The 16739-nt window shown below is 34.8% G+C and overlaps 1 protein-coding gene across 1 annotated transcript in view; it reads right to left on the bottom strand.

Moving 5' to 3' along the window:
• LOC141403033 (uncharacterized) overlaps positions 1–16739 on the bottom strand; it is a 288000-nt gene that overhangs the window by 16508 nt on the left and 254753 nt on the right. The window contains exon 13 of the mRNA XM_073985166.1: positions 15016–15075. Coding sequence (XP_073841267.1) covers positions 15016–15075 — 60 coding nt within the window. The remainder of the gene's footprint in view (positions 1–15015; positions 15076–16739) is intronic.

The following is a 16739-nucleotide window of genomic DNA, read 5'->3' as shown; positions in this document are numbered from 1 at the left end:
TATGTAGCATGGTATAAAAATGTGGTTCCCTACACAGAACCCATTATATATTAGGCAGTAGGCCGGTTATCTAGCAAACACTTTATTGCAATTTACATCAGAGGAAAGGTCAGTAGTTTTTTTCCATATGTAGACTACTTTGCGAAATATATATGTCCTCAAGGAATTCAAATATCGACCAAGAATAAAATTTTTATATTTTTCATACAAAAGTAGTGGTCCATTTCACCCGCTAAAGAATATCAGATCATAATTCAACATTGTAGGCATCTTTTTCGACCTATACTCTTACCCGGTGCAAAATTTCGTGACTATTGATGTATAATTGCGACTTCTAGCGAGTTTATTATTACACTACAAACAAATAACGGGATATATTAGGCTGTAACTCTGTTATCTAATCATGCACACCAACATAATTGGCATCAATTGAAAGGTCAAGAGTTCCACTTTCAAGTATATCTCACTTGTCCGGAATGTCACTTCCAGGAATTAAGATATAAGCTGTATATTAAATTTTTTCACAATTTTCACACAAAAGTTTTGGTCCATTTAACCCTCTAAATATTATCCGATCGCCATCTCAAATTGCAAGCTTCTCCTTTGTGATATACTCTTACCTTATTTAAAATTACGCGTTGATCGGACTATTATAGAGACCTACAGAGCCGCTACAAAATTAGATAAATATTATGTTTTTGGTCCATTTCACCCGCTAAATATTTCACGATCATCACCAATAAGAATAGGGATCTATTCTGATCTGAACCCGACCTCCATACAAAATTTCGTGCCGATCGGTCCATAATTGCGGCCTGGAGCGTGTTTACAATTTATAATGGACAGACGGACGGACGGACGGACACACATCTCAAAATCGCTTTATCTCGTCAAGATATGAAGAATGGTATACCACATTGGGGGTCTCCGACGAATATTTCGCGGTGTTACATGAATTTTTACCAAAACAAACTTATAATACCCTTTTCCACATTGTGGTATAGGGTATAATTACATCTAACAAAATCCGATTCTTTGAGACGCAACAATGTGTACGAAAAATGCAAGTTTCCTCAGTTTGCCTCAATTTATCAATTCACTTTATTTGACTGTCTTGTATTATATTTGATAATACGTTGTCGAAAACACTTAATAAAGTTCGAATCTGAAATAATTTTGCCGATGGTTAATGTCACTATTTTGATAGTAGTGGGATATTGTTGTTATATGTATGATAAATTCAAACTACAAACGTTCTAATTTTATACATAGTTTAGTTGTAATATACTAAGGCCCTTGGCCTTAATCTTGATTTAGTTGGCATGTGTTTTCGGACATTTTACGTCAAGTAAATCAAGATAGAAAACCGTTAGTATAAACATGACTATAGTTTCAATTAATTTTATTTTAAATTTAAACGAACTATGTGGCAACTCAAGGCTTTTTGTTAAATATGAAATATTGAAAATAAAAGTACCATTATATACAGGGACTTCATCCAAATCTGAAAATTTTTTTGTTTAAATCGGGAAAATTGAAATTAAAATTGACTGATTTATAGCAAAATCGGAGAATGATATATAGGAACTATATCAAAATCTGAACCGATTTTTGTTAAAACCGATAAAACTGATCAAAGGCCTATGAAAACATCGCATATGAAATTTGAAAGAGATTCAATTAAAATTGACCGATTTTGTCAAAAATAGGGAAAAGATATATATGAGGGCTATATCCAAATCTGAAGCGATTTTTGTCAAAATCGGTAAAACTGATTATGGGTCTAAGAAAATATCAGATATTTAATTTGGAGGCTATTCTCTTAAAATTGACCGAGTAATAGCAATATGTATGAAAGATATATATCGGGGCTATATCCAAATCTGAACCGATATGGACCAAAGTTGGTATTTTTCATTTATATGCACTCATAAGTACTTGTACAAAAAATCCATCCTAGGTCAACTCCTTCTATTTTTGTCCACGTTTACAAAGAAGCGGCACCACTGTGCGCCGTTCGGGCTCGGCGATAAACAGTAGGTCCCATATCAATGATCTAATATGAATCAGGGTGCACTCATTGATATGAGAGAAGTCTCCTTGTCCCGTCTGGGAAGTTTGTGGAACAATTATATACACAAATACTTTATATTTTCGTGTTGTGAGATCGATATAGAGTTATTTGTAAAAATATCAATTTCTGCTTAGAACGAAATAATTATATAGTACAAGAGAAATTTCTGCAAAAAATCAAATCAAAAAGAAGTTTTACTTGCAAATTTGTATGAAATTTGTGAGCATTAAAGCAAATATTGCAAATATATGTAGATTAGACACAGATTTGTTATATCTTATTTTACGCATTTTTAGAGAAATTTTGGCAGAAAATGCCTCGTGCTCCAATTAACTTTCGATGAGCGTGAAAAGATTCAAGAGCTCAGAACGAAGGGTTTCTGCATTCGAGATATTGCTAAAAAAATTAACCGCAACAAGTAGGTGCATAAGTATTTGAAAAATCCACAAAAATATGGCAAAGCCGTCCATCCCGGTCGAACCACCCCCCCACCCCCCAAGTTCAGTGATCGTCAAAAACGACAAATTAAGCACTATGCTGTGAATAAATACATTAGTCCTGCTCAAATACGCAGATAATTGGACCTACCATATCTACTCGAAGAGTGCAACAGATTTTACACGCCGATACCAATATTAAGTACCAGAAAAAATTACCAGTTCCTCGTCTACTCCCGAGACATAAGGTACAAAGACTAGTATTTGCCGAAAAATATCCATTTTGGGACACTGAATGGCATTCCGTGGTTTTTAGTGACGAAAAGAAGTTCAACCTTGATGGACTTGATGGCTGCTACAGGTTTTGGAGAGATACTCGGAAAGAAGAGGAAACTCGTGTTGCTAGAAATTTTAAGGGTGGATCCCTTATGGTATGGGCAGCATTTGGGTATCGTGGAAAGTCTCCAGTCTGCCTCGTGAGCCACAAAATGGATTCACAAAAATATTGCGTGTTACTAGAAGACGTCCTAGTAGAAATTGGGGATGATTTATGGGGTTCGGAATGGATCTTTCAACAGGATAATGCCCCCATACCTGTATCAAAGAAAACTAAGGACTTTTTAGCAATGAACGTAAACAAACAAAACGATTCCCGTACCAATCACACAAAGCCACAAAATTTTCAGCTTCCCTGAATCGTTTCATTCTCACCACCAAAACAAAACCACAAACTTTTTAATGTAAAAAGATGGAAACCGTACGATTGCTGAAATGTAACATCGGCTATGCTTTGCAGAGTTGTTTTGTTCACCACCGAAACAAAAAGAATTTTTGGGAAACGTTTGCCTGCGTTTTGGTCAATAACACACTCAGGCACAAACACACACATGTGATTGCTTAACAACCCTATAAACAAACATCAACATACCACAGTGAATATTTTATCAACCACCAAACGTTTTTGATTTATTCACATGTGTTTAGTACTATTTAGTTGTCTATCCGCTCTTGTGGGTTTGAGTACTTTCCGTTTTGTTCGCACTCACGAATGTAAACAAAACGAAACTAAACAGCGAACTCCGCCAACGTGGGGTATGTTTCGTTTTGTATTCTTCCTATGGAAAATACGAAACGAAACGATTGGAAATGTTATTTAAAGTATTTTTACGTACTCTTCTTTTTAGAGTCAAAAAACATTAAGACTTTGGACTGGCCGGACATAAGTCCAGACCTGAACCTCATAGAAAACCTCTGGGGTATACTATCTCGACGAATTTATAGTGCCGGCCGTCAATATAACACATTATTGGAGTTGAAAGTAGCAATCCAGGATGTATGGGATAAAATCACCATTGATGAACTGCAATCTCTTATACGATCACTACCAATGAGTTTAAACGATGTTATTTCCAAAAATAGAGGACATACAAATTATTAAATCCGAAGTTCCAGACAATAAATGAAGTTTATAATATAATTTATATTTTGTACGTACAAAATTAAATCATAGTCTGTAAGGAATTTATGTTCTAAAGACTGAAATAAATAAATAATAATAATAATACAAAATGTGGCATTTGTGGTAAAATATGAAAGTTATTGCAAAAGACTCTAAGATATCACAATTTTAATATTTCGAAGTTTTTACTTTAATGACACATACCTCTGCTTCTATTTGGTATAGTAAAGACATGTAAAATATTAATCAAGAAGACCAACAAAGCTTTCAATCAGTACCAAGTATATGTCGACAGTAGTCAACTATAAAATTAATTATTAATTATTTTGGTTCAGTTCGCTTTAAGTCATTTGGTATAAAAGCCAGATAGGTGAAAACGTTAGTATCTCCTTAAAAGAAATATTTCCGAGTAAAAAGCTTATGCACGGGGGTAGTGGTGTAGGGTACCACATAGTCGGTCCCGTCTAGATTCCAGACAATGCATAGAAAAGTATGAAACCTAAGGACGTGCAATCTTTCCCGAAAATGTAGATAAAAACCAAACCCGAAATCGGTGGTACTATTGTTTTGACCATACCAAACCGTGGAACTTTGTTGACATTTTTTGTTGGAATTTTGTAACCACTGGGAACCCCAATATTCAAATTACACAATTTTTGGTGAAGTAATTATTTGGCGACCGGGAACCTTAAATGTCAAGTTACAGGTTGCTCGGACTAAAATGCATATAAAATCCTAAAAAGACCTAAAATTAGGGATGTATTATTGTATAGAGACTATACCTGAACGCCGACCGATATAACCCATGTTCGAACTTGATCTGCCTATCGAAAAAATAACATCGGGTTCAAAAATATTGCTTTCTAGGACGCCATAGTGATTAGAACATACGTTAAAAGCTAGATCGACTCAGAATTTTACCCTGATTAAGAATTCGTGTATTTTATGGTTGCATATGATTATTTCGACAATTTAAAAAAATAGGAAAACGAAATCGATATACTTTCCATACTATGGTGGAGGGCTTACAGTTTTTTATTAGTTTTTCTGTTAAAATCAAAAGTCATCTGCTACATTGTAAATATTTTCAACAAATCACTTTGTTTCATGCCAACATTGTGTTCTTCAATGTTACATAGCAGAACAAAAACCATACCAGAAACAGCATGTAATTAAACATTTAGGGGAATGTGGATATCAACAACTGTTCGCTTCACTTTATCCGCCTTCATTTCGGCATTACAACGGCAAAACTAACATATATACATACAGTGCAGTCCGAACTATTGTAATTGATTGGGAGGTAGTATGAGTTGTGGAAATCAAATGAAATCAAGCATCCTGGTGCGAACGGAGTAGAGACGTAGACAGATATACATCTTGATACCAATAAGAGACAATATATTGCAGGCTATGGATCGGATCATATGCCCTTAGAAAAGCATCTTAATCTGGGATAAGAAAACACATGAAACTCCTAATGTTTACGATACCAGCAATCTTCTTAAGGAGCATAATCACCTACATAAGATGATACATTTTATTATAGCTCCCAAAAATCAAAGCTGTCGGGGTGTATGAAATCAGGCGACACAGTTATATGAGGATTATTCCAATGCCCACAATTTTTAGTGTAGATGTTTTTTGACCAATTCAAGCTTTAAATACCATTTATAGACAATTCGGTCTGAGTATGGAGCTAAAAATATCGGAAATCGGGCGGGACTGTTATATGGGGGCTACACCTAACCGTAAATCAAAAATGTTGGAGGAGAAATTTTTGTTGACCACTTCCAGCATTAAATTCCAAATTATAGCTAATTGTAGCAAGGGTACTTTAAATCGAGCATTACAGTTATAAAGGGTCAAGTGGTACTCTTATAACCTCCAGCATGATATGAAGGGTATAATTAAATTTGTTGTTCCGCTTGTAACACATCAAAGTATTCGTCGGAGATCCTTTAAGGTATTTACATACATATATTCTTGACCAGTATAGAAATTTAAGTCGATAACACCACATCCGTCGGCCCCCCTGTCTGTTGAGATCAAGACGCAGCTTGCAATATTTTGGTATTTTTAAGGTTGTGTCCTCAATATCACACCGGAATTGCTGAAATTTGGCATTAAGTCTTCGTCGGGTGTATACAACTTTTCACCTACAGCCCATTGCTGTGATACCTCCCGATTTTCTATATTTTGAAGGTTGTGGCCTCAATATCCCACCGAAATGGCTGATATTTGGCATTAAGGTTCGCTGGAGGTTAAAAACAGTCCACGAGAAATTTTGGATCTAGGTTTTTCTATACGTCATAGACGGTATGTCCCTAGAGTCCAAATTTCGATAACTCGTTTGACCAAGGCCTTCATCAAAGCGAGTTTGTCTGTATACACTTTCGACTTTACATATCCCCATATCGTGTGATATCACACGATCTTGGTGGCCAATCACCACGAACTGTTATTTGTTAATTTAAAAAACTCGCGTGCCGACAGTGGGCGTTGAACACACAACCCTAGGATTTATAGTCGGACACACACTCACTGTCCCACCGTCCTCATTACTTAGCGAGGAGCAAAGTAAGTAGGTTTGCCTTGTAATCTTTTTAAGAAGTATCCCATTACTTTTCAGATTACTTGTAATGGGAAAAGAAGCTTGTTTACGTTGCTTTGTAATGGGTTACGTAATGACTAATGGATCCGAATTTTTGCTGGGTACTTACCGACATCCTTTTTAGGTTGTTCTTAACCCAAATGCAGCTACTTTCCTTGTTTACATACCCATTAGGACAGAAATGAGCGCTCTCGCTGAACAAAATTTGGCTAGAAACAATGTGTAAACTTTGTTCAAGCTTAAGTTTTTCCATCATGAAATGCAAACAAAACTAAACAAAAATAACGAGATAGCATGACATGACTCACACGTGTGTACCTCTACATAGATCACCCGCTATTTCACTGGTTCGAATTCTTCACATTATGTGGAATGGACTGTAATTTCTGGACTTTATTTCAAATGTATCTGCCAATATTAATTAGTAAATGCAGAGACTAAATCAAAGCGAAAAACTTCTTAATTAAATTCAACTATTCGTTGAATTCTGTTCCTTTGCTGTTTTGACTTTGTTATATTATTTGTCTATTCCCTCTTCTTCTTAGCATTTTAGTCTGTTGTTCGTTTTATGTTTTCGTTGAAAATGATTTTGTTACACATTGACAAAGACTATGACGTTAAGCTTAATAAAAAAAGAACATTGCAAGAAAAAGTTTAAGAGAAGCGACAAATCAATAAGGATAATGATTATGTTGAATTCTTTGTAATGGTATTTTGCCAACATAGAATTCATATATTTTTTTTTCGAAAAATCCTACTACTACTACTTAGAGTGGGTGAAAAAGCTTGAAACGATTTGTTTGGACTGTGCTGCTGAATTCTTAGAGAGAAGAAAAATATATAAGAAAATAACTAGAAAGTTAATGAAAATGTTACAATAATCGAAAAAAAATGTTAATGTCTGAAGATAATTGTCTTCTTTGGCTGCCGAAGAAATTCAATTTGAATCTCTTTTAAAAGAAAAGATTTCTTTCTTGCATGCAAATAAGACGAATACAACTAAATAAGAAATGAGAGACGATTAAATAAACAACAGTGCTAATTTAAAATTAGCAAAAAAGAAAAATGTTTTTTAAGAGTAAAATGCGGGGCAGTGAAAAGGAACAATTAGCTAAATTTTGTTTATGAAAGTACTAAACTATTCCTTTTATTGCAGTAGTAGCACATTTATACCCAATTCCTGTTGAATAATGGCGCTAAAACTTCCGTTCTATGGGCCTATAAAAAGACATGGAGCAATATCGGAAAATTTTAGGTAGAAAGTTTTATACCAGCCATTTCGATGGGATACTGATGACACAACCTTCAAAATACCGAAAATCGGGAACTACTCTTCTATGGGGGCTATTTGAATACATGTACATATACTGATAATTTTCTTCTGGAATATTTTATACCCCCATGCAGACTGCTAAATTTGCAGACATATCGGTGGTATATTGGTGCCACCACTTTCGAAATACCGGAAACCGGTAGGTACGGTTGTATGGGACTATGAAACGCTAACTTTCAAAATACCGGAAATCGGCAGATACAGCTCTATGGGGGCTACATAAGGACGTCGATCTATGCCGACAAATTCAAGGTAGAAAGTTGTAAGCCCCCAGCTTTAATCTTTTACCAAATTTATATGAAGGAGTGCACTTATGCCGACAAATTTCATGTGGAAAGTTTTATACCACCAACGAAGACTTAGTACCAAATATCAGCCATTTCGTTGGGAATTTGGGGCCACAACCTTCAAAATACAGGAAATTTATTTGAAGGCGTGGACCTATACCGACAAATTTTAGGTGGAAAACTTCGTTCGGTTGGGGACTGAGACCTACATCTTCAAAATACCGAAAATCGGGAGGTACCGTTCTATGCGCGCTATATGAAGACGTGGACCTATACCGACAAATTTCAGGTGGAAAGCTTTTTACTACTACGAAGACTAAATACCAAATTAAACCAATTTCAATTTTCAACATACAGAAAATCGAAAGGTACCGTTCTATGCTTCTAACTTCAAGAAACCAGAAACTCGGAGGTATTGTTATATGGAGATTATTCCAAATCGCGAGTTACTATTATATGGGGTCTGTTCCAAACCATTGGTCGATGTCCATTATTTTTGGGGGAGAACTCATTAGACCACTTCGAACAGTAAATGAGAAATTACACCAAAATTGGGCTAAAAACGTCGAAAAAAATTTTTTCAACAAATTCAACATATCTTTTGGTGTCGCACTATTTTGACCACTTCGAAGGCAAAACGTAAAACTACATACAAATGTTGTGCAAATGTTGTCCTACCTTTGGAAATACAAAATCCCTAAATACAACCAAACTGTTAACTGGATGCAACAAATACCTTTAAAATTCCTTAAAGTGACGCGTCGCAATATATGATGCGGCAATAGCGAAATGAGCACTTGTATATAACCACTTTTTGGTAGAAATGTTTTCGGCTATACCATACGTGGACCCACTACATGGTACCATTACCAATAATCTTTTGATGTAACCTTCCAAAAAAAGTTTTAATGTATCGATTCGTGCTTTTGCAGTATAAATAAGCATGTACCAAACTCTCATTCCCGAACTACAACGCCTGTATTTTTACCGCTATTTACGCTTGTTGTATCGACAAAATTCATAACAATTGATAGGTTGGACACACCAAACACGTCCTTTCCATTTTTCAATTTGAGCTGAGTCAACTTAATTTCTTTAAATTCATTCTTTAAGACCAAGGTGTGATATTGAAGGATCTCAGAGTGTATGCCGTAAAAGTGCGTGCTTAACTTCCCCAAATAATATTAAATTAAATAGACCAAGCAGTGTACACATAGATAGCCTTTTGGATTCCTGGCAGACATGAGTTGAGATTTTAATACCCCCAGCGGAAAGCAGGCAGCGTCCCATATCCGCAATAATTGAACTAGAACGCCGAGTATAATTAACCAAAAAACCCGAGTGTATTTTTCCCATAGGCAAGTCAAGTTCGAACATATGATATATCGGCCCACGTTTTGGTATAGCTCCCATATAACGATATATTTTTAGATTTTAGGGGTCACAATACATATCCAACAAAAATTTTCAACATAGGTTCATGTTTTGGTATAGCTCCCATATAATGGTACCTCCCGATTTTAGGTATTTTGACGGTATTATATTAATTTTTGGGCAGAACTGTCTGCAATTTGACATTTTACCGAACTAAGTGTAATTTGACACTTGAGGTTCCCAGTGACCATAAAACTTTCCACTAAAAATTTTCAACATAGGCCCACGTATGGCCCTATAAAACGGTACAATCGATTTCAGATATTTCAGTTTCTGTCTACATTTGCGGGAAAGAATAAATGTCCTTTTGACATTTATGGTTCCCAGAGGTTTAAAACTTCGAGAGGGTGTAAATAAGAAAAAAAAAATATTTTTGACAGAAATTTATATAATTTTAATGTTTTTCAATGTTTTCACATAATTATTGTTGACCTTTGATCGCTATCTGCCTCTTATGTTCATTTAGCTTAAGGTCAGTAAAAAAACAACGTTTTTTAATGTTGATTTATTTTCCAATATTTCGACTATCATCGATAGTCATCATCAGTGAATTATTGTTGGTTTTATTTCTCTAACAGCTTATCAAATACTCTTTTGTTGACAATAAATTCCCATCTGAACTTTAACTTTTTCAATATTTAAATGAAATAGTCATTAATAAGCAAGTGTTCATTCATTGCTACTACAGGACAATTTTATTGCATTTAACATTCAATTTTTGTAAATATTTGTTCCAATGAAAATAACCACTCAAAAGGAACGTGTTCACATTTACTAAAAGCAATTTTAAATAAAGACACGTAGCATGAAAAGTAGTATGGACCAGCAAATTCGTTAATAACATTTTCAATAGCTTTTCAATGAAATTTTTCACAAATAAAAAATACTCAAAATTGGTAAGCAAAAGTGAAAACAAAAACACTTCATCAACTATAATCTATAAAAACCGAAACTCATTAACAAGCGAAAGCATCAACATAATTTCAATGCGGCATCCACCATTTCAGGCAAACCAAACCATTTTCTGACATCAAAGGAATGAAAGGAACCAAAAAATAACATAACTCTTAGGGGGGATGGTCCAGTGAAATCTAAATAATTTTGGTTGTTTGTGTATGTCTTTCACTGAATTCTAGGAATAATAACAATAATAACAGTAACTACAACAACAAAGGAAAGAAAATGCATTCAATGAAATAGATTAGAAACGTGAGTGCACTGAAGTGAATAAAAATTACGGCAAAGTGACTCTACATAACAGTAAAAGAAAATGAGGACAAGCGGAACACAGATTGCCCTTTTGTCCCACCACCATCATCTATCTATTCGATTTCTCTTTATAACAATTGACAACAAAGAAAATATAATACAAATTATTGAAAATAAAAGAAAACTTATTTGTAATAAAACTTGCTTACAAAATAAACCTGTCGGAACACAATTGAATGATTGTAAAAACTAATAGAAATCGAAATTCTTACTCAAGAAACGAGTGAATTTGGACATTGGGCAAATAAAGAAAAACGAAAATGAAAGAATAAGAATAACTTTTCCTCACGAACATCCTCGGGGAGACAAAGTGAGACTTCTCAAACACTATAGTCGGTTTCTATGCTTAACTAAATGGCATAGTAACTATATTGTTTTCTTCGAGTCCGACTTGAGAATGGTTTCAAACTGGCCAAAAGTCAGTACATTTTGAATTCATAGCAGTATTTTAATACGGATAACGTGTTAAACTTATTTTCAATTCAAATTCCTAAGTCAAGCTATTAATACAAAATTATGGGATTTGTTCACGTACGATTGGACGAAACAATAAGATTTGCAAAGTTTCGACCAAATTCGTATTTTATCGTGATCATCAGTAAATTTTAATTGCAACCGTCAGAGCTTTTAGAACTTTTGGGTCATTAACTCAGGAAATATGGAAATACGAAAACAATCATATCGTTGTAATCAGAACTCCAAGTAAAAATACCGAAACTATTCTTGAACTGTTCTAAATAAAAACAAGAAGTACCGGCGTTAAATACGGGCGTTAAGTTCGGCCAGGCCGAACTTGTTATAATAAGAACAATTAGTTTCCTTTCGTTTATGAAGAAGACTAAAAACCAAATTTCAGCACGTTCGGTAAAACAATGTGGTTAACCTTCAAATTGGTGATATAATAACCCTCGGATCTATACTGATAATTCTCTTCAGGAATATTTTATAACCCCATGGAAGAATAAATAACAAATTTCAGTCTTTCGGTGGAATATTGACGTCACAACCTTCAGATTTACGAAAATCGGGAGGTACTGTTCTATGAGGCTATATCGAAACGTGGACCTATACCGACGACTTTCTGTCAGAAAGGCTTTTACCTTCAACAAAGGCTAAGTACCAAATTTCAGCCATTTCGGTGTGATAAAGAGGATAAAACCTTCAGAATATCCAAAATAGGGTGGTACCGTTCTATGGGGGCTATATGAAGGCGTGGACCTACGAGTATACCGACAGATTTCATATCGAACGTTTAGTACCCCATATGAAGACCAAATACCAAATTTCATTTCTGTGGAATATTGAGGCCACAACCTTCAAAATACCGAAAATGGGAAGGTATCGTTCTATGGGGGCCATATGAAGGCGTGGACCTTTACCCCCCAACCAAATTTCAACCAATTTGGTGCGACAATAAGGCTAAAACCTTGAAAATACCGAAAATCGATTGGTACAGTTCTATGGGGGCTCTATGAAGGCGAGAACCTATACCGACAAATTTCTTATCAAAATGAAGGCAAATTAAGAAATGTCAGCCATTTCTGTGAAGTATTGAGTTCACAAGCTTTAAAATACAGGAAATAGGGAGGTTCCGTTTTATGGGGGCCATACTAAGGCGTGGATCTGTGCCGACATGTTTCTGGGAGAAAGTTTTATACCCCCAACGAAGACTAAGTACCACATTTTCTTCGAACCTTACCCAGCAAAAATTCGGACCCGTTAGTCATTATGTAAACAATTACAAAATTATGTAAACAAGTGGTGAGGACGGTGTGTTCAAAGCTGACCTTCTACATTCGGTTTTTTGTAAACAAAACAAAGAACAGTTGGTGGTGCACATATAAGCGTTTAAACAACCCTTAATGTACGTACGCGTGGTAGAGTGTGTAGTGTGTTTGACTACAAATCAGAAGTTCTCATGATCAAATCCAACAGAGAGCGAAATAAAATAACAATATGAAGTAAAAAAAGAACATCATGTATGTTGTTTACCATATTTTTCTACTTCTAGTGAACGAAAATAACTAGTTATTCTAGTGGTTATGAAATAACTAGTCAATCACTGCGACACGCCCTTGTTAAAATAATGGGTTAGTAGTTTTTTTTTTGGATACGACAACCAAAAATTACTATAAAAACCCATTATTTGGTAATGATTTTTTTGCTGGGTAAATGTAAAATTTCGTTAACTCAATCGGAAAATGTAGCTACAAATCTGTCGATACCGTCATATGAAGGCTATATCAAAACATGAGCCTATGTCCACATTTTTTGGTGGAGAAGTTTTGTGACCTCTTCGAATTCCATATGGAAGATTACAGCTATTTCTGCTTGAAATGTAGCTTTAAACATTAAAAAACCTGAACAAATTACAGCTTATTCGGTCTTAAACGTAGTAAAAACCTTAAAATACCTTATATCGGTGGTACCATAGAGGTGGCAACTATTCCTCAATTTTTGATGGAAAACACTAAAAGTAAAATTATATATAATTCTGTCAGAAAATGTAGCTAAAAACAACAAAATACCTGAAATCCGGCGTCCTATCACAATTGTTCTGCAGTGATCACCATAAGCGGCCATGCATAGATCGACACAGAATTTTGCCCAGACCAAAAACATATATACTTTATAGGGTTCCAAATGATTATTTCAATGCGCTACAAACGAAAAACCTAAAAATACCCTCCGTACTATGGTAGAGTGTGTACAAACGTGGTCCTGCCAATAAATTAAGAGATTCTCAAGTTTTCCCATTCCATTGGAAGGTCAACAAAACTGCGATGAAGTTATTGAAACGGTTTGAAAACTATTTAGAAATGTCAAAAATCATCTTTGTGTTTATTTCAGCTTGAGTCCATATTTTGTTGTAATTCAATTGTTTGAATAACAACAAAATATTTTAAAGTGGATATGAAATTGATTAGTTGCGGGCGAAGGGTAGGGAATACTATAGTTTCAGTTGTCACCAAACAACTTCATCAGTTCCCTTTTTCGCCGACTCTGTATCGATAAACAGGTCAATAAAGCCATCTAGCAAATTAAATAAAATGAGAAATTTGCTGTAAAGGCCCTACAATTTGAGTCGAAATAAAGAATTTCATATCCACCACTGTTTTTATGTAGTCTTTGCTTCGCAAAGAATACGAACATAGGAGTGTTGCTTCAATAAGCGGGGGTAAAATCAACAAGAAAGTTGTTTTTGCATTACACATTGGTCAACAAGGCCGTGCTGATGCCTATTATTGTTGTTGGCGTTTTTTATTGTTGGACTGCAGAATTTTACATCTTTGTGTTTATTTCAGCTTGAGTCCATATTTTGTTGTAATTCAATTGTTTGAATAACAACAAAATATTTTAAAGTGGATATGAAATTGATTAGTTGCGGGCGAAGGGTAGGGAATACTATAGTTTCAGTTGTCACCAAACAACTTCATCAGTTCCCTTTTTCGCCAAATCTGTATTGATAGGGCCATACAGCAAATTTCCCATTTTATTTAATTTGCTAGATGGCTTTATTGACCTGTTTATCGATACAGAGTCGGCGAAAAAGGGAACTGATGAAGTTGTTTGGTGACAACTGAAACTATAGTATTCCCTACCCTACGCCCGCAACTAATCAATTTCATATCCACTTTAAAATATTTTGTTGTTATTCAAACAATTGAATTACAACAAAATATGGACTCAAGCTGAAATAAACACAAAGATGTTAAATTCTGCAGTCCAACAATAAAAAACGCCAACAATGTCAAAAATCTATGATTCTCCAACATGAAGCTAACAAGTCCATCCATAACGTTGTGCAGTGCCAAATATTTTTTTTTTTTTTTTTTGCAAAAATGTCTTAACACACAATTGGACTAAAGGAAGTGATACCAATTGAAGGCAATCGTCAAAGGAGATAAAAAAGAAAAAAATTAAAGAAAAAAATACAAAACGTATTGAACACAATGAATGGAATGCAATAAAGTACTACAGCGAAAAATTCTACAACAAAATATTGCAACAAAGAGATGATAAAAACTCTAAATAACAAGAAGATGGTGCACATTAAAATTGTAAATGCAACAGAACAAGAATTAAAAAAAAAAATGTATTTCTTTACCGGAACTTTTATCCGGGCGATCTCTCAAATCTTGAAGTTCACGCAATGCTTTGAGTTCATCTAAAGTGATTGTTTTTGGGAGTGTTGTTTTTTTGGAATGTGGATTGTGCATTGTGTTCGTGTGTTTTTTAAATTCATTTTAAGTATAAAGTAAGTGAAAAATTAAATGATTCGTGTTTTGTGAGGGAGAAAAAATTAATATAAATAAATTACTACAAGTAGGAACAACAGTAAATTCTATTACAAAATTATATTGGCTAATTAAATGTAGCCGAAAATAAAAAATACATTTATTAGCATTGTCAAGTGATTTTCTTAAAGTGGTCGCGATGCCCTAATTACCATTTGCGTTCTTATACACATATAGGAAAACAACTAGCATTAAATATATAAAAAGTTTATATGTCAAAAGAAGGATTAATGTCTGAGGTATGGAAGTCATTGCTGAGTATATTACCCAGGAAAAAGCTCATTAAAAATCTCGTGATTAACACATTATTTTAAATAGGGCATGTCGCCAGAATTTGTACATATGTATTTATTGGCCACTAAAAGTCAGCAAAATAAGTAGTTAATCCTATGGCTTTTGCGACATGCCCTTGTTAAAGATTTTTTAATGGATTGAATGAAATGTGGTAGGAAACTTCTACAAAAAAAAATAGTTTTAGTTATTGAATAATTTATCATAGAGCCGTAAGAACATAATTATTCTAGTCATAACTCAAAACTGTAAGTAAGTAGTGGACTAGCGAAAATACGAATAAAATCTAAAATCTTGACAATAATATGTACCCTCGTTCATGCACCGGCCAATCACAAGGACAATGATATATTTTTTATGAGCGCCACGATTGGTCCGCTTTCCTATTCAAGACTTCAAAATTATTTTAGACGATATTAATAACGATTTGTGAAGGGGAATATCAATTGTCTAATGGCCGCGGTGTGTGTGCTATTGTGGAATATGTCCGCATTGCACGTTGAATGTCTTTGTTCGAGGATCTCACTAGAAAACATCCCCTGAGCGCTTTTCAGCCATGTAAATTACCTGTACAAGGGATGTGATTAGACAAGCCTTTCAGATTTGTCGAAAGAGAATATCCTTTATCATTGAGTTCCATAAGAAATCGGGCTGCAATCATATATATAGGGTGTTTTTTTAAGCTAGATAGAACTTTAAATTGTAAAAAGTAACACAAAAAATTAAATTTTGATGAAACTTTTTTTTATTTGTTTCAGTATACTCTGACAAATCATCATGAATAGAATCACGCTTGAACAACGCTACGAAATTATCCAAATTTACTTTGAAAATCAGTCGTCGATTTGCGCAACTTATAGACGACTTCGTCATTTGTATGGCGTACATAATCGTCCATCTGAACAAGCCATTCGTCGAACTGTGGATAGATTTCGTACCACATACTCTCTACAGGATGCAATAACACCAGCACAGAGACCCATTACATACAGAAAAATGCACCGTATGGTGCGGTTTTCACGCTGGTGGCATCATCGGACCTTATTTCTTCAAAAATGAGGCCGGAGCTCGCGTTACGGTCAATGGAGATCGTTACCGCACCATGATCAATGATTTTTTGTTTGAAAATATGGATGACATTGATCCGGAGGAGATGTGGTTTCAACAGGATGGCGCTACGTGACATACGGCGAACGCAACCATCGACTTATTGAAATCAAAATTTGGCGATAAGTTGATTTCG

The sequence above is a fragment of the Musca autumnalis genome, unplaced genomic scaffold (genome assembly GCF_047663935.1).
Source record: "Musca autumnalis isolate F117 unplaced genomic scaffold, ASM4766393v1 scaffold_4, whole genome shotgun sequence".
In the NCBI taxonomy this organism is placed as follows: domain Eukaryota; kingdom Metazoa; phylum Arthropoda; class Insecta; order Diptera; family Muscidae; genus Musca; species Musca autumnalis.
Note: the sequence above shows the minus strand (reverse complement) of the source record. Positions and strands in the feature narration are given on the sequence as shown.